This window comes from Oncorhynchus masou, chromosome 18 (genome assembly GCF_036934945.1).
Source record: "Oncorhynchus masou masou isolate Uvic2021 chromosome 18, UVic_Omas_1.1, whole genome shotgun sequence".
Classification (NCBI taxonomy): domain Eukaryota; kingdom Metazoa; phylum Chordata; class Actinopteri; order Salmoniformes; family Salmonidae; genus Oncorhynchus; species Oncorhynchus masou.
In genome coordinates this window covers 17,321,814-17,341,287 of record NC_088229.1, presented here as the reverse complement: position 1 = coordinate 17,341,287, position 19,474 = coordinate 17,321,814, and the positions used below count along the sequence as shown (strand labels likewise).

General features: G+C 39.6%; 1 protein-coding gene across 1 annotated transcript in view; it reads left to right on the top strand.

The window, feature by feature from the left end:
• Nucleotides 1–19,474, top strand: part of LOC135504109 (protein diaphanous homolog 1) — a 46,696-nt gene that overhangs the window by 10,172 nt on the left and 17,050 nt on the right. Inside the window, exons 9-12 of the mRNA XM_064922403.1 lie at nucleotides 6,052–6,163; nucleotides 7,720–7,810; nucleotides 9,698–9,784; nucleotides 15,310–15,462. Coding sequence (XP_064778475.1) covers nucleotides 6,052–6,163; nucleotides 7,720–7,810; nucleotides 9,698–9,784; nucleotides 15,310–15,462 — 443 coding nt within the window. The remainder of the gene's footprint in view (nucleotides 1–6,051; nucleotides 6,164–7,719; nucleotides 7,811–9,697; nucleotides 9,785–15,309; nucleotides 15,463–19,474) is intronic.

Sequence of the window (19,474 nt, the reverse complement as noted above, 5' to 3'; positions counted from 1 at the left end):
AAATTGATTAGAAAAATATTGAATATCAAAGAGTGAAGCACATTCCATATAGCTAGTTACAAATGTAGGATCTTAATTTGATCACCCTGTTGCAGGAGAACTTTCCTGAAATGCAGGACATTTGAAACTTTAGTGTATTTCAGTTTTAAAAAGGCTTCTGGAGTTTGTCATTTCCACTTTGAAATTTCAGACTTGATTTTTCCTTATGAAAATGTTCAATTTATTATAATATACATAATAAATCACATGTCATGTTGCTGCAGGATTATGTTCCTGCTGTAGCAAACTGGCTCAAATTAAGATCCTACATCTGCAGCAGAAGAAGATTACACCAGTTGGATTTTCTCAATCCTTTTATCTGTTTGATAGCTTAGAAGACTGCAATGATCAGTTTTCTAAGACAAGCAAAAAATACTAGTTAACCTCATAGTTGTTTCACACAGAGAGTAAAACATCAGCAAGGTCACACATTCAAATACCCCACTCAGTTTTAAGAGGAAATATTTTATTGTGCACTGTGTAGTGCCATCCCAGAGCTTGCCCTTCTTGTATTTTTAAACATGTGCTTAATTAATATGGTGATTGATTCGACACGAGAGCTCCCTAGTATGCTCTTATGTTAGCATGTCTAATCAAGGTTGTGTTGAGAGCATTATCCAGTGTCTCATTGAGGACTGAGGGTGTTCCCCAAATGGCACCTTATTCCCGACCGCCCTATGAACCCTGGTCAAAAGCAATGCACTATGTAGGGAATAGGGTGCCATTTGGGATGCACAGTCAGAAATGCCTGGATTAGCAATTAAAAGTACACCTGTGGTTCACTCTGTTTCTATAACTTTCTGCCAAAGCTAAGGCTAGGCAGCAGCATAGCAACATCAGGTAATTACTTGAACACTTAATCTTTAGTAGAACATCACAGCTCTTAAAGGCTTAGTGCAGTCAAAAATGTGATTGTATTGTTAAAAATAAATATATATATATTTCTACACTATGAAGTTGCAATAATACTGGGAAATTGTGAAAATTATGATAATGCCCTTAGTTTAAGAACCGTTTGAAAAGACCGTTTTGGCCTGCTTGGTGACATCAAAAATGGCTATTTTCTAAGGAACTATATATTATTTATAATGAGTGATACCTGGACCTCTCTGAAATGAAAATAAATGGCCCTCCAGTAAAATATATATTTTTACCTGACCCTCCCTGAACATTTGAAAAAAACACAAACAAGTGACCCTCTCCTGAACCCCAAATAATAATGAAAACATAAAGTGCATAGCAGAGAACATGCCTACCGTTTACCCTCACTCTTAGAACAGACCAGTGCCTTAGATATGCAGTTTTAGAAACTGTTCTTGGTTTTGTAAGCATTACATGGCAAAGTAGCCAGAAGGTTGTAGAGTCGCAGTACACTGCAGACAAGGGTAGGGGTGAAAATATCTCTATTTTAACAAAAGCACTGCATTAATCTGTAATCTTATTTGCTGTTCAAGAAGAAAAATGCCTTTTATTAACGCATTTCATGCAATTTTACATCATTTTACCTGACTGGAGACAACTACAATATTTTGTAATACCACAGTAGGGCATGACAACAAATGATACTGATCCAACCATTAATTCATACATTGTGCCCCTGGCCTGAGACGATGGAGGTTCAATGTTAACTAGCTAAAGTTGCCCATGAAAGGAAGTTGAGCTAGCGAACAACTATTTAGCCAGCGAGGACAACAAAAAATAAAAGTGTGTACTGTCAGACAAAGTGATAGACCATTTCGTCAACATGAAAGAGAGGAGGATGGCATTGGTGTTTCTCTACAAGTAGGGTGAGTCAACATTTTTTTTTCTACTTGCACAAACACGCACGCAAACACACCATCATATTTAGCTTATGTTGATTGGACTAAATCATTTTTGGCATCTTTTAGTTGTCACTGTATTAGACTAAGCATCGGTGATTTGATGATGTTTAAATGGTGCTGGAATAGTGGAGGCAGCTCTTGTTTTCTCTGCGACTTGTGGGAACTCTCCGTGGTTCTATATCAATAGTTGTTACATGCAATATACTTTGTGGACATCACCTGACAGAGGTTGCTCTCTGGGTTAATTTATTCTGCTACTGTGTCTTTTTATTGTCCTGGCCTTTAGGCCTATATATCCTGGTCGCAAGGCATATGGACTAACAGGTTATAGAGCAAACAATGCAATTATCATAACACATAGGTTGTAATATGGCTTTTTTTTAAACCCACGCAACACTACTGTTTGATTCCATGATATTGTTGTTAAAAAATAGATTTGTGTTGACTGTAATTGTTATGCATTTCATTTTTATTTAACCTTTAACTAGGCAAGTCAGTTAAGAACAAATTCTTATTTACAATGACAGCCTATCCCGGCCAAATTGTGCGCCGCCCTATGGGACTCACAATCACGGCCGGATGTGATACAGCCTGGATTAGGGCATGGGAGAACAAGAGCATCTGCTATGCTAAATTGACAAACTAGGCACTAACTGAAAGTCACTCTGGATAAGACCGTCTGCTAAATGACTCAAATGTCGAATGTAAAAATGTAGGCTTGCATAGCTCACCGCATGATCCTCAAACCAAAGACTGGCCAAACTCGGGTTTCTAAAAGTGAATTCAAAGGCAGTGTAGAATGACTGTATAGCCTAATATGGCATTTTTCATTTAATTATTATATAATTCTAAGTTATTATTTTTGAAAATGTCAATATATACAGCCAAAATGTGAAATTAATAGGCATATTGTTGAAGTGATGTTGTTGATGTGTGTTGAAATCCTGAGCACTCCTGCCAGCCTGTAATGTGTCACAAATGCTTCACAATTTATTTCTTAAATGGCAAGCTATAGCCTTGAAATAATAATAATATATCCTAAATAATACATTTTTGTTCCTTAGCTAGCTTGCTCCTGACTGATTTAGTGTTAGTATGTTTTTTAATAGCCTGTTGAAATGAACATCAATTGATAGTGACAGAATCACACATTACTTCCCAAGCAAAGTACATTTTTGTCTCCTTGGCTATAGAGGGTTGTAGCGCAGCCTCTGAATGTCATGTAGAGAAACCAAAGATATCCCATATGCATCAGAGTCACGTCTTTCCCCTGCATTTAACAGATTGTTTCTAGTATAAAGCATTGCGGACTAAAGCTTCGTTATAGATCACTTTATATAATCAGTTCCATAATTTTTATAGTAACAAGAGGTAAGCCTGTGCTTTTAGCCATTTTCTTTAACAAAAGTCACAATTCCCTCACATATGCTCTCAATTTGAGCCCTGGTTTTAACACGCAAAGCCCTTCACTGACCCAGAGATATTTAAGTAGTGTATGGTGACTGAAGGAATTGACTGACACAGTATATGGATAGTAAACTTTCATTTCATCTGTCAAACAGGTAGGCTTACCTCTTATTTTTTGAATAGGAAAAAATAGGCTCCAACGCAAAGCCCTCTTGTTGTTCGTAGCCTAAAGTCAAATTAAAATGAAGACTGTTTACATGAATTAGCCTACTTTCAGCACCCATGCCCTGTCTATCTCCGTGTCTGCCGCTTCATAGTAATGTAAGTTATGTAAATTACTCGAACATGGAGTATTGTGAGTTTACATACACCTTAGCCAAATACAGTTGAAGTCGGAAGTTTACATACACTTAGGTTGGAGACATTAAAACTCGTTTTTCAACCACTCCACAAATTTCTTGTTAACAAACTATAGTTTTGGCAAGTCGATTAGGACACCTACTTTGTGCATGACAAGTAATTTATCCAAAAATGGTTTACAGACAAATTACTTCACTTATAATTCACTGTATCACAATTCCAGTGCTTCAAAAGTTTACATACACTTTGGTTTGACTGTACCTTTAAACAGCTTGTAAAATTCCAGAGAATTATGTCATGGCTTTAGAAGCTTCTGATAGGCTAATTGACATAATTTGAGTCAATTGGAGGTGTACCTGTGGATGTATTTCAAGGCCTACCTTCAAACTCAGTGCCTCTTTGCTTGACATCATGGGAAAATCAAAATAAATCAGCCAAGACCTCAGAAAAAAATTGTAGACCTCCACAAGTCTGGTTCATCCTTGGAAGCAATTTCCAAACAACTGAAGGTACCACGTTCATCTGTACAAACAATAGTATGCAAGTATAAACACCATGGATCCACGCAGACGTCATACCGCTCAGGAAGGAGACGTGTTATGTCTCCTAGAGATGAACGTACTTTGGTATGAAAAGTGCAAATCAATCCCAGAACAACAGCAAAGGACCTTGTGAAGATGTATCCATATCCACAGTACAACTCCTATATCGACATAACCTGATAGCCCGCTCAGCAAGGAAGAAGCCACTGCTCCAAAACTGCCGCAAAAAAACCAGACTACAGTTTGGACATGCACAAAAGGAACAAAGATCATACTTTTTGGAGAAATGTCCTCTGGTCTGATGAAACAAAAATAGAACAGTTTGGCCATAATGACCATCATTATGTTTGGAGGAAAAAGGAGGGATGTTTGCAAGCCGAAGAACACCATCCCAACCATGAAGCACGGGGGTGACAGCATCATGTTGTGGGGGTGCTTTGCTGCAGGAGAGACTGGTGCACTTCACAAAATAGATGGCTTCATGAGGTAGGAAAAGTATGTGGATTTTTTGAAGCAACATCTCAAGACATCAGCCAGGAAGTTAAAGCTGTGTCGCAAATGTGTTTTCCAAATAGACAATGACCCCAAGCATACTTCCAAAATTGTGGTGGCAAATGGCTTAAGGACAACAAAGTCAAGGTATTGGAGTGGCCGTCACAAAACCCTGACCTCAATCCCATAGAAAATTTGTCGGCAGAACTGAAAAAGCATTTTCATACTATTTTTTTCGTACTGGTCCCCCATGGAACATTTGCCCTGTTGCCCTGTTGCCCTGTTACCCTGTTACCCTGTTGCCCTGTCATCACTGTCGTATATCAGGATGATTTTGACACATTTTGTCATGTTAATTGTTACACAGACACTGACATTTGAATAGAAAATAACTTTAGTCTTGATGTGGCAAGTTTAGAAATATCAGTTTTGTCACATTACATCCAAGGTAAATAAAAACATCAAGGGTCGTGACTGACTACCCACTATACCTGTACTTCTCAACACTCACTCAACACAAATGTTCTATAATATATAATGCCATTTAGCAGACTCAAAGTGTCTTACAGTCATGCGTGCATAGCTTTTTAAGGTATAGGTGGTCCTGGGAATTTAACCCACTATCCTGCTTTTGTAAGCACCATGCTCTACCAGCTGAGCTACAGAGGACCACCATTTTCTTATTAAACATAATATAAGAAAATGGTGGTCCAAGGTAACATAATTAACATGGAGGAAAGGAAAGTGAAAAGGACGGAAGGGAATGGAATATATTTGTAGAGTGGTGTTTAAAATGACCTTGTAATGTAGGAAATACGTAAACATTATTTCTCCTTCTAGATGAGACCTCTTGCTTTGGCCCAGAGCAGAACAGAATGATCAATACATAAAGAAGCAGAGTGCAGTGAGCACCCCGCACACCCCTGTCAGATTGGGGCTTTTTAATTAACTGACGGTCGACCTATTCAATTAAGACGAGGAGAATAGCATAGAATCTTCTAAAACCTTAACCTTGAACTGGGTGTTACTCAATCAGTGCATGAATCCATCCCATCCCTGACTGCATATCACAATAATTCCTTACCATATTTAATTTGAAAGTGTTTTAGCGTGATAGTGTACTACTTTTCCCAGCTCCTGCAGCATACACAGAGGTTGTTAGGTAAAACAAAAATTCCCATCAGTTTGTATTTGATAGAATACAAATGAGTGCACCCCAAAGGCACTCGAGAGAGATAATTAATCCAAGCACCTTTTGTCTTCAGTTATTTCATTTCAAGTTGCAGGTACAGGAAAAAGAGTATCTCCCTGTCAAGAGTAAAACCATTCATGTGTCGTTTTTTGAGTGAGTGTGTTGATCTTGTTTTCCTCATTTTTTTCCCCCCCAGATATTTTCCTCAAAAGTTTCCATGTGCAGCCAGGAGAACTAAAGGACAAACTGTTCTTGGTTAATGAGGGTGAGGGAGGCTTCTCTGACGAACAGATCACTTCCCTGAGGAGGTAAGAAGGGATTACATGTTGCATTCATGTTGCAGATTCATCTCGAATTTGGATACAACTGCAGTTGCCTGCATTGAGGAGAAAACTATTTCAGACTTGATGCAGGATTGTATCAAGTCCGATGCAGGGCAGCAGTATAACTTGTAAGATTTGACATGGTACATACACAAGACCAGTAAGGGGCCAGGTTGGTAAAACATTAGGTTGTGTAAGAACAAGTGTTACGAGTGCAGGGTACATACAGGGATCATACATACAGGAATAAACCCAATGAATCCTATGAGACATGGCAAGGCACAAGCAGTAGTCTCTATAGCGTTTGCTCTAATACTAAAGAGCAGATGCCAGAACCTTTTACCAGAGCAGACTACTAATAAAACTTTCATTGGTGAGGTATTTGAGGAGATAGACACTATTGAGTTACTCTCAGGGGTATAACACTGAAAGCCGGGTAAAATGCTTACCTCCTTCTCTACAGTTTACTCAGTGCTTTCTTTAGGTGAGGTGCTGACCTGATCAAAGAACTGTGATCTAATGTATCTCATAGAGGATTATATTTATTCTATGAAAACGTAATATACATTTTAATGTGGCATCGCGTGGGCATCAGGAATACAATCTCTGATAGAAACCACTCCCCACAGGGCCTGCAATATTAATGACATGCGGCTATAGCTCTATAGCTCTAATCCAGCGCCACATCCCAGGGCTCATGAAAAAGTGAATGTCTGGTTTGGAGTTGAAATACACTCAGATGACAGAGGATAGGAGAAAAAGAGATTCCATTTGGGTTCAAACTCAGTGCAAGTGAATGACTGGATGGTCGTGGCTGGCATCAACGGTCCTGCTGCTTCATAGGAGCTGACGGAAGCCATCAGAGCTACTTGGCTTTTAATCACTCCCTTTCTCCGGGTCACTGGAAATCAGCCTAGCATTATGGCTCTCTCAGAGAAAGAGAGAAAGAAAGGAGGCATGGCATTGCATGATCCTAAATGGGACATTGACCTATTTCCTTTATAGAGCACTACCTGGCTACCACTACTTGGTGCCATTTTGGATGAAGCCCAGATTGTGTCTTGTGAAAAAGTGTTTGTTGTATTTCACTTAATTTATGCATTGTCACTGAAAATGGTGACTCCTTTTATTCAATTACCAAAGCCTCAGTGCCATTCAGACTATGTAGACAACTGATCTATAGATAAGAGCGTCTGCTAAATGACTTAAATGTAAATGTAGTCAGACTATTCTGACTGACTGAGGGAGGCATTATATTTAGCCTGACTTATTATTAGACATTGAGGAGGAATGAAATGTCACACCGTATCGATAAGATGTCAGCTACTGTTTGGATCTGCAGCAAAGCAGAGCAGATCCACTCAACCCTAACATTGCTTATTGACTCTTATGACACAATCAAGAGGGAACTCTCTTATGACATGAAAAATGACAAACTGGGATTTATGTTGTGATTTATGTTTAACAAAGACAAAAAAAGAACATAACAAAGACATAACAAAGACATACATTTAAATATGTTAAATATGGTTCCTTTATAGATTTGTACCTACCTCAGACGATGTGGAAATGTATAAATCTTACAAGGGGTCTGTGTCAGAGCTGCATGTTGTGGACCAGTACATGATGGAGGTAAGTATCTTAGCATGCCATGCTTTCCAAGACTACGTTAATGCCTTAGCGTACCTACTTATCACAGATGTCCTAGATAAACCTTACTGTTTGCCAATTTTGATTTTGTTGACATAAATTAGAAGAAGCTCTTACCGTCCATGTGCTGTGCATGCTTCATGAATGGATGACCAATTAAAGTAATTAAAAACACCTTGTGAATTTTAATGAGGGGATGTGATGGATTTACAAAATAAACCACATTTTTCAATTCCTGAAAAGGGTTAGTTCACTCAAATTACATAATGACACATTGATTGACTTACCCTGTAAGCAGTCTATGGACAATGTATTACAGCAATCCATGCTTTGGTCTAGTTACCCTGGCACTGTTTCCACATGCTAATGTTTTAGCATTTGTTGCACAAATCCCATTCATGTCATGGGACTGATATTAGTATTTTTCATGCATCACGTTCAAATCATCCAAAAGTATATTAAATGTATTGTGTAACTAAGTCACTTAGAGATTATTTGAACATGATGTGCGAAAAATGCTAATATCGGTCCCATGACTAGAATGGGAATTGTGCCACAAATGCTAAAACGTTAGTAAGGAAACCAATATGTAATTTTGTTGAGCTATATCTTTAAAGTTTTTTCCAGGATGCTGATGTTATGTAATTTCTGCATCAATGATTTGCATGGTAATAATATGCATTTCTTCCTCTATGATTCCTCTTCTCCTTATGGAGTCCTGCTGTATCCTTAGTCACCTTTATCCTCCTTCACACATACTGGATGATGAGGCTTCCCACCTCTAGATACACTGTAAAAGTACCCCGTGTGGTTGATGATGGGCAGAAGGGATGGCAGATGCGCCAAGAAGCAAGATCAGCCGGCCATGTTCTTCACACTATGATCTGACACCGTGCATAGGGATATGTTGGGAGACATTGTGGCAGTAACACCTCTCATGGTGGAAGGGCTTAGCATCACAGTTTGTGTCCTCAGTTCACATGCATCCTGTAGTGTTTCCAAGGTTCTCTGGGTAGGAGAGGTTTTAGTGAGTCCCATATTCAACCTTTGAGATAAACTAAAAAAGGGATGTCCATTGTAACAATTTTCAAAATAATGTTTATATTTAGGTAGGTCATATGTATCAGTATGTTAATAAGCGGGTCTTGTAAAATGTATATTACAAAAGATTCAGCTACACGCTGTCTGTAGTAGCTGATTAATTACTAGGATCAAGAAATAACTCCAAACCTAACATCTTTCACTAATCCCGATCAGACCAAGGCCCTTTGGCTTCTGGGGCCTAATGCACCTGTGCATGAACAACACAGTGTCTGGGGCCTGATGCACCTGTGCATGAACAACACAGTGTCTGGGGCCTGATGCACCTGTGCATGAACGACACAGTGTCTGGGGCCTGATGCACCTGTGCATGAACGAGACACTGTTGCGTGACAACCCAGAGTGATTCATTAGAGGTTAGCAACCAACCCAAAGGTCGACTAGGCAGCTCAGCCAATCTTTTCAAGATGTCAAGCCTTCAGCTTCTCTGCTAAATCAGACTGAAGACAAGACAGCCCACAACATACCCACCAGGGAATCTTAGCTCTTAGATTTAGCTGCTCCTGTTAGAGAGAAAGGGTTGAGGAGAGTCTTTAGGAAGAAGTAATTAGTAGCCACCCCAAAGTGTCTCTTAAGCGGATCCCAGTAGACGGAGTGTTTTTTAAATCAATCTGAAAAATCACATATAAATAGAATGTGTGATATTGTGTGTGTTTGTGTGCATGCCTGTGTGTTTGTGTGTGGAGTACATGTGGTATGTGTGTGTGTGGGTTCTGTGTCTACATTCTGTGACTGTATATTACTCATGTAACTGCCTCCCCATTACAGATGTGCAACATTCCTTACCTGAACTCCAGACTGGACCTGCTGCTGACTCTAAGAGAGCTGCCCATAAGCATGGAGGATCTGCAGCCGGTGAGTTCACTTTGGCCTGATATGAACATTAGCTTAATATCAACACTAGCATACTACAGCTGTAGGATCTTAATTTGAGCCAGTTTTCTACAGCAGCAAAATCATGTTTGAAATTTCGAAGTGGAAATTCCACACTTCAGAAGCCTTTTAAAACTTCAAATATGTTACAAATGCAATGAAAGTTCCCCTGTAACAGGGTAATCAAATTAAGATCCTATGTCTGAACTTAGTATGAAGCAATGTTTTGGACCTGCATTCTGAGTGGTAGGACATATGGAATGTTATTGGTTTATTCTGATCCTCATTAGCTTTTTCCTGAAGCAGCAGCTACGTTTCCTAGAGTCCACAAAAAATACAAAACCTGACAAGTAACAAAACACTGATAGACAAGGACAGGCACACAAATGTAAAATAAAACAATAAACAAACAATGGAAATAAAATATACAAACAATACAAAGAAAATGTGTGTTAGAATGTGTCTGTGTGTCCCCTTTTTAAAGGTAATTTTGCTGTTTGCTTGGGAGTTTCATGTGATCTTGGCTCTGTATAATACTGTGCGTTGCCGTGAATTCATTTTGGACTTGGAGACTTTGAAGAGACCCCTTGTGGCATGTCTTGTGGGGTATATATGGGTGTCTGAGCTGAATGTTATTTGATTATGCAGACTATCTGGAATTTTCATTACAGTAATACTTCTCATAAAAACTAAGAGAGGTACTTAATCTCTCCTCAACCCTCAACCAGGAAAGACTGGCAGGCATGTTGTTGATGTTAGTTCTCTATTTTGCAGTTAGACTTTATGGTGTTCTGCTCTGTTTTGAGCCAGCTGCAGCTTTGCTAAGTCTTTTTTTGCTGCACTTGACCATATTACCGGACAGTAATCAAGATGGGACAAGAACAGAGCCTGAACAACTAGTACAGTTGATGTTTGTGTCAAAGTCATTCTAGCCTTGTGTAAATCTGCCCTGAGGGACACCGCACAGTAAATATCTAGTGTTATAGAAGCTTCCATTGAAGAACACTCTGGGTTCTATTGGATAAAAAACAATCCAACCATGTGATGGCAGGTGATGTAAAGCCATAGCAAGTGAGTTTCTTCAATAACAACTTCTGATCAATAACATCAAAGGCTACACTGAAATGTAACCATACACCTCCAACTATCATCTTATTATCTATTTAGTTTAACCAATCATCTGTCTTCTGAGTCAGTGCAGTACAAGTTGAGTGCTGCTGAAAATCAGTTGTTAACTTGTTCTCTGAAAAATAGCATTGTATTTGGTCAAACAATTCTCTCCATCAGTTTACTAAGAACAGGCAGAAAACTGATTGAGTGGTTGTTAGAGCCAGCAAAGGGAGCTTTGCTATTTTTAGGTAGTGGAATTGGTTTAGCTTCCTTCCACACACACACACTCTTTTAGGCTTTGGTCAAGAGGAATCTTCTAAATGTGACTTGTGCCTGTAATATGACACCAATAGTGCTGGATCTGTGACATTCACTTGTATTGATAATATCTTCACTAATGCTGCAGAGCTCTGCTCCAAAGCAATATCAGTACCCATTGGCTGTAGTGACCGTAACATTGTGGCAATAACAAGGAAAGCCAAAGTGTCAAAGGTTAGGCCTAAAGAAAGTTCTGAGAAATAATTGTGTATGATCTCTTATTACTCTTTTGTTGAAGATATAAAATATTTATGTTGCTCTGATAATAATAATGAAAGAGAAGGATTGCTATTTTGTATTTGGTCAAATTCATGTGGGGGAGGTGGAAAAACGATTATTATCCATCAATAATGATAATAATTCTATTGAGAATGGTAGCAGACTGCATTGCCACCCCTATTTTCGATCACAAACACTATCAACTTCTTCACACACATAATCTAAATATTGACTGTTAAAACTTGGTGGCCTATAGCAACACCCTAAACCAATAGGCATGCGATGAGGCAGGTGAAACTGCAAAAACAACACTTCAATAACACTTGACATGAGATCTTCTCTAAGCATTACAGGGAAATGGCTCTAAAAATATACAACAACACCTCCCCCATATGCATTCCTGTCTCTTCTGTAGATGTTACATCCTTGTATTTCTACTGCTGCATCATCAAAGGAATGATCAAAGTGAGTCTCAAAGATGGCTAATATATGAACATTAACCTAATTTTTAAGGCTACATATCATAATATGGGCTATTTTAGCCCTTTCCAGTGTAGCTGATCAGATAGATAAAACATGGAAAAGAACAAACAAGAGAAAAAAAACAACAGCATAATTCAGAAGTCCATCAACCAGTTGGTATGTGTAAGTGGCTTGGCTCTCTCATCCTGTCCAAGATTTTGGGAGGGAGGGTACATCCATAGCGGATGTAAGCAATGTCCCCATGTGCTCTGGCAGCTTTCATGGCTGGGATAAGTCTTTTCCTCTTCTGGCGCACAGCTTAAGGATAGTCTTCGTTGAGGAAGATGTACGTTCCTCGAAAGTTCTTGGCTCTTTCCAGAACAGCCACCCTTGTCCATGAACCTCAGGAACTTGACCACGATCAACTTGGGTGTCACATTCTGACCTTAGTTCTGTTGTTATGTTTTTGTTTTAGTATGAACAGGGCGTGAGTTGGGTAGGTTGTCTATATTCCTTTTTCTATAATTTGAGATTTCTGTGTTTGGCCTGGTATGGTTCTCAATCAGAGGCAGCTGTCATTCCTTGTCCCTGATTGAGAACCATACTTAGGTAGCCTGGTTTCAATTTTGAGTGGTGGGTGATTATTTTACGTGTCAGTGTTTGTTTCCACACGGGACTGTTTCGTTTGTTTCGGTTATTCACATTGTTATTTTGTAGTTTAGTGTTCCTGTAAATAAAGTATCGTTATGGACACTTACCACACTGCACATTGGTCCGATCTCTCCTACTCCTCCACAGAGGAGGAAGAAGAAAATCGTTACACTGGGCCTGTCACCTGAGTTTTCCAGTACTGTGGGCTCGTTCCATCTCAATCTTCCTGTGGTCCGTCTTCAGTTTCTCAGTGATCATTCCGTTCACATTGTCCTCCCCTTCTGACATTTTTCTGATTCTACAAGAATTTGGAGAAACAACCACATAAAAATTAAAGCCGTACATTTAGAGAATTATTCTGAATTAGGTGTGATCTCGTTGAGATTCTGCAATTCCGTCAACAACGATGTTGTTCCGCCTTGATTGTCCCTTGAAGTAATCTGATTTCTCCGTTGTTATCATGAATCCACATACTGAACTGATGTCCTCTCTCAATGACTTACCGATTGCTGTCATCTTTCTGTTGTCCTGTTTAAACTCACATAGACACTTTTAACCTCTGTAGAATTCAGCATCCAGAAACACCTGTTGTGTTCTGCCTAAACTCATATTCTCTCCACTCTGCATTAACAACTCACTGTGACCATTAGCTATCTGCTTTAGATGCAGATAGCTAGTGCATTCAACTGGTAGACAAAAAACGTATTGTCATATACACAGGGTAGACTAGACCTGAGCATAAGCGAAAAACCTAATAACAATTGAATGGGTGCACAAGATATTAACATTACAATGTATTGCATGGAATATATTATGTTTACCTTTCAAAGATGGTATCCTCACCAATCATTTTCTTTGTTAATGTGAATTGTGTTTCATCAGGAAGTTGCAATTTGTTCCTGCAATGTAGGCTGATAATGGTTAGCATTTCAATCTAACAAAAATATAAAAAGGAAGAACATAAGTCAATTCTCTAATGCAAAGTGTCATCTTAATTCATCATGGTTTATAACATAAATAAAATGGACTTCTGAAAAAGTAAGTAAGAAACACAAAGGCTTTCTCCTCTTTAAAAGTACCTAAGCTCTTAGAGTTAAAGTGCGAAACTGAAGTATTTTTGTTCTATTCATTTGTCGCTGGATAGTTAAATTCCACTCATGAAATAAATGCATGCGATGTACTTTTGCTTAACCTTCTACGTTTATGAAATGCAAATAATTTTCTATCGCCTTAATTCAACAAATAAATGTTCTACCTCACACCTTAATATATTAAATAGCAATTTGTAAAATCCAAATGTTGTTTACAAGTATTGTATGAAAACCCTTTTCACCCCTCTACCATCTAAAAATACTTTCCAAAATGTAGTTGTAATTCATAGACAGTAGCACAGTGTTGATTATGGATTATTACATGATTATGAAATTGTGTGTGTACTGCATTCTGTGTGTGTACTGTATATTGCAGGATTATCCTAAAGATAATTATGTGAGATAGTAACACCTGCCTGTGCCTTACATTTATTTGTTGTTGGAGTTATGATTAGTCACACAGGGTTGACTTCTATTACTATGGTACATGGTCTGTACCTCTAAATCCAAACAGGATATTTGTATCTGATAAGATCTTACTCCGATCTTCTGCTATGCAAGAAACTATTATTCTCAATGTTGCAGCATAGGGTGACAATTAATATTCTTGTTGCTGTCATGAGCCCAGCAGTTTGTATTTGTATGTCAGACCTATTCTTTGCACAATCAATTCAATTGGACAGTGCAGTTAGATTAACAAGAATTTAAGCTTTCTGCCAATATCAGATATGTCTATGTCCTGGGAAATGTTCTTGATACTTTTCTTGTTAATCGCATTAGCTCAACCGTCCCGTGGGGGACCCACCGATCCTGTAGAGGTTTTAAGTAACCGTCTGTTTTTTGTAACCATACCATATGTAACATATCATACTAATTAGAGTTCCCAGATTTACATTTACTATGTTATGTCTAGTCTATGAGACCAGGCTGCAATGAGTGGTTGCCCTCTTCAAAACCTGATTTGCATTCTTTGTATTTGCATTCTGCTCTGTTTAAGCCTTGAGGAGGTCACACTAGTGTGCTATGGGAAGTTACTTTGTAAACTTGAGCATATGGTTGGATGTTGTATCAGACACGCACCTTTGCTAAGTGGATTTGTTTTTCCAGAGGGCTGCTCTGTCTCCCCACTACATCCCATCCTCACCTTCCTCCTTACTTTACTAGCAGACCTGGAAATTCTGTGTTGTTGAGAGAGATTGCAAACAAAATCTAATACCTGTCCCATTTCTTTTATACATTCTATGAATATCGTGCAGTGTGCACCATGTTTCTTAGATATATAAGACACAATTGCTTGTGATAGGATGGTTAAAAACTGTGTAGTATGAATGATAACAAATAATATAATCTGAAAACCACTGAAATGCATATGATGAAAATATAATTACTTTTGCAATGTAGAACAAGTCAATCTACTTGTGTACTTCAAAATACAAGCCTGTCATCCAAAATAAATGTCTGCTATTGAAATTTTGTCACGTCTCCAGTCTGACTGCAAATTTACTTGAAACCCAAAAATGATTTTGCCTGGGTTTACTCAACTCTCATAAGCTCATGAATCAGACAAAACAAAAGAGTCTGATTCAGACAAAAAGAGTGAGTATGAAGTTGGATTAGTGAAATGACTTCTCCTGAACCACTATCTTTGTCTTTCAGCTGATTAACCAGAAGATCAGGATGTGCACGCAGTTGTACAGCTCCAGGTCGTTTGTCTCCGTGCTGGAGTACCTGCTGGCCATCGGCAATTACCTCAATGAGAACGCAGGGAAGGGAAAGGCCAAGGGATTCCGCCTCTCCTCCTTAACTAAAGTAGGTGCTCCTCTCCTCTGCTGTCACCTGACCTTTGGTGGAGTGTCCAGCACTAGGCTAATAAAACTTCTCATTGATATACACAGACGGATCTCCCTCCTCCTTCTCGCTCCTTTCAATTTCTCCTCCTATCCATCCTCTGCCTGGTCAGCTGAGTCCAACTCAGGTTGGGTCATTACCCCTAGTGTGTCTAACTCTGACACGCAGGTAATTGTATCACCGACTGGCTTCACAAATCAAATGGAACCTCTTGCCATGGCGCAGATGCTGGGCTGGTGGACAAGTCTACTGTGAGGTACCCTACAATTCACAATGGGCAATGGCAGCCGCAACTTCTTTCACCTTACTGGTCCTTTTCTTTAAATCTCAATATTGGTAGTCTTAGATTAGTCTTGTTTTGGATTAGACTCCTTGTTTATTAGATACATGCTTTTTTTATACATTTATCTGGGATCATTTTAGATCTCTCTGAACTATTAGAATAGGTCTTTCAGCATAGTAGACGACTCCTTGGCAGTTGCTATAGATTGCCGCCTGAGCCGCTGCTGTGCTGTACTGGTCCCCTGATGGGAAGATTTAATGGCACTTTGCCCCAGATTTAAAATGCTTCCTCTCTCCCAAAGCCTCACATAGAAGGTTTGAAGTTGAAACACAGAGGGCTAAATTGTTTGCACTGTGAGGGGACTCTGTGTTTAGAAATAAATGGCTGGACCTGGAAGTTGATACAGTAACTGTAAGATGAGAGAAAGCCGTAGAGGTTGTTGTTGTTAATCTTCAAGTTGATGATGCGTGCATCTCTTCTAGACTGGTCCTCAGGGAAGTGCCCTGGACCTCAAATTGGTAAACAACGTAACCTAAAAAAGACTATGGAATAAATCCCATCACAGGATTAGAGAGAGAGAGATGTCCCCTTTGCATTTCAATTAAGACAGAAGGCATAAGCCACTGTGATGCAGCAAGGCTTGAATTTTAGAAAGATCATTAACATTTTATATTAATAGGTTGAATATGGATGCATTTTTATTGATTTATTTTCATTCATTTTCAGGAAACTTAACACTCCTCAAGTATGTTTTTATTCACAGAAAAAGCTCCCCACTGTCTAAGTAAGGACACAACGTATTACGGCTCTAGTAAAGGTGATAATGACTCTGCATGTAATATGGAAGCTTTTATGATGTAATGTTTTTGTTATGATGTGATGATTTTTGTTTTGATTTGTTTTCAAATCAAATTGATAACAAACACACAGCCATATCTGAGTAACAAAAGCATTAGCAATACCTTGAACAATCAGTTGACCTCGTCAAGTTAACGCAAAAATGGAAGAGTCAAGGAAAACCTTGTGGATTGTTTATACATGCATCCAATAATACAAAGCAACGTGCCTCAATATTAACACAGAGAGAAATTCAATTTTTAGTGTTTAGGTTAACAGAAACTGTACATTGAGATCCTATTGTTTTAGTAGTCTTGGGGCAAGGCACTTGTATTTGTACACGCAGCGCACAAAAATGTGTGCATTCTTTTGCTCTGCTGTGCATCCCAAGGCCTGGTAGGAACAGTAGTTATGTGGCTCAGCCAGGACATAGGACTGCTGCAGGTGAACCAGCATGGCTGATCTCTCCTATTTATTTTTCTGGTGAAGATCTCTGTGTAGACTGAAACAGCACAGTATGACTTGGTAGCAAGATGGTGCCGACAGACAGGGTTGCCTCGCTTCTAGTCCTTAGGAAACTATTCAGTATTTTGTTTTTGTATGTATTATTTCTTACATTGTTGGCCCAGAAAATCTTAAGTGTTATTATATACAGCTGGGAAGAACTATTGGATATCAGAGCGTCGTTATCTTACCAACATTACGACCAGGAATATGACTTTCCTGAAGCGGATCTTTTGTTTGCACCACCAACCAGGGCATTTGATCTGATTCCAGAGACCGACCCAAAACCTCGCCGCAGAAGACCTTCTGACCTTCTGGTCAGACTTCAGAGTCGTGCACACCACTCACCGCTTCTGAGTATATTACTCACCAATGTCCAGTCTCTAGATAACAAGGTTGATGCAATTAGGGCAAAGGTTGCTTTCCAGAGAGACATCAGAGATTGTAATATACTCTGTTTCACAGAAACATGGCTTACCCGGGATATGTTGTCGGAGTCGGTACAGCCACTGTGATTCCTTATGCGTCACGCCGACAGAAATAAACATCACCCCAGGAAGAAGAAGGGCGGGGGGGGGGGGATGTATGCTTCATGATTAACGACTCATGGTGTAATCATAACAACATACAGGAACTCAAGTCATTTTGTTCACCTGACCTAGAATTCCTCACAATCAAATGCCGACCATATAATCTCCCAAGAGAATTATCGTTGGTTAATGTCACAGCCGTATATATCCCCACACTTGCTGATACCATGATGGTCCTCAAGGAACTTCACTGGACTCTCTACTCTCCTTGTTCCAAGATGGCGTAGTAGTCTCGTATGTATATTTTATATATTTTTAAATATTTTTCTTCGCATATCTTTTTATATATTTTTTCTAAAAACTCAACTTCAAAACACACTCCTGCAACCAGCCTCACCAAATGTGGTGCGGATCTGTTTTTTTCCAAAAGTATTATTCACCTCGTATCCGAAATCCACAAAAGAAGTTAGCCCGCTCACTAGCTAAGATTAGTATTCAGCTAACCACGGCTAGCGGTCATCAGCTATCCTTTAGCTCGGAAAGCTATCGCCAGTTTTGTACAACGCGACTCAGACAAGAGCATACCGGACCTATTTTCTCTCCATATCCCCGGATTTCTTCCGTAAGCTTTGGACATTTACACCTGGATCTTGCAGCTAACTAGCTGCTATCCGAGTGACTATTGGCTAACGTCGATTCCGGAACAAACACCAATTATCCCGGAGCTAGCCAGCTGAAGAGTTCCGTCAGCCACTCGTGGGCTACAATCACCTATCCGGAACCGTTTTACTGCCGATGCGGAGCCCCATCAGGCCTTCACGACTGGAATACCGACGTTATCTGCACGAGGGAGTTATTCAACTGGCCCCTCTATCGCAACGTAACCTGAACGCCCATCTGCTAACTGCGGCCCGCTAAACGTTAGCTGTCTTGAGCATATCGGCTGCTATCTGAACAGGTCTGTCAAATAATCTTCTTGGGCCACTATAACTATTTTGACAATTGGATTGGTCCCCTTTACCACACGGAACCCCAATAATCTACCGACAGAAACGCACGGGGTGGCTAAAAACAGACCTCCATCTTCTGCTAGCTTGCTACCCATGGCTCGGCTAGCTGTCTGAATCGCCGTGACCCCAACCAACCTCACTACTCACTGGACACTTATGATCACTCGGCTGAGCATGCCTCACTTTAATGTCAATATGCCTTGTCCATTGCTGTTCTGATTAGTGTTTTTTGGCTTATTTCACTGTAGAGCCTCTAGCCCTGCTCATTATACCTTACCCAACCCTTCAGTTCCACCACCCACACATTCGATGACATAACCTGGTTTCAATTATGTTTCTAGAGACAATATCTCTTTCATCATCACTCAATGCCTAGGTTTACCTCCACTGTATTCACATCCTATCATACCATTGTCTGTACACTATACCTTGAATCTATTTTATCGCCCCCAGAAACCTGCTCCTTTTACTCTCTGTTCCAGACGTCCTAGACGTCCAATTCTCATAGCTTTTAGTCATACTCTTATCCTACTCCTCCTCTGTTCCTCTGGCGATGTAGAGGTGAAGCCAGGCCCTGCAGTGCCTAGCTCCACTCCTATTCCCTAGGCGCTCTCTTTTGATGACTTCTGTAACTGTAAAAGCCTTGGTTTCATGCATGTTAACATTAGAAGCCTCATCACTAAGTTTGTTTTATTCACTGCTTTAGCACACTCTGCCAACCCGGATGTCTTAGCCGTGTCTGAATCCTGGCTTAGGAAGACCACCAATAACTCTGAAATCTCCATCTCTAACTACAAAATGTTCAGACA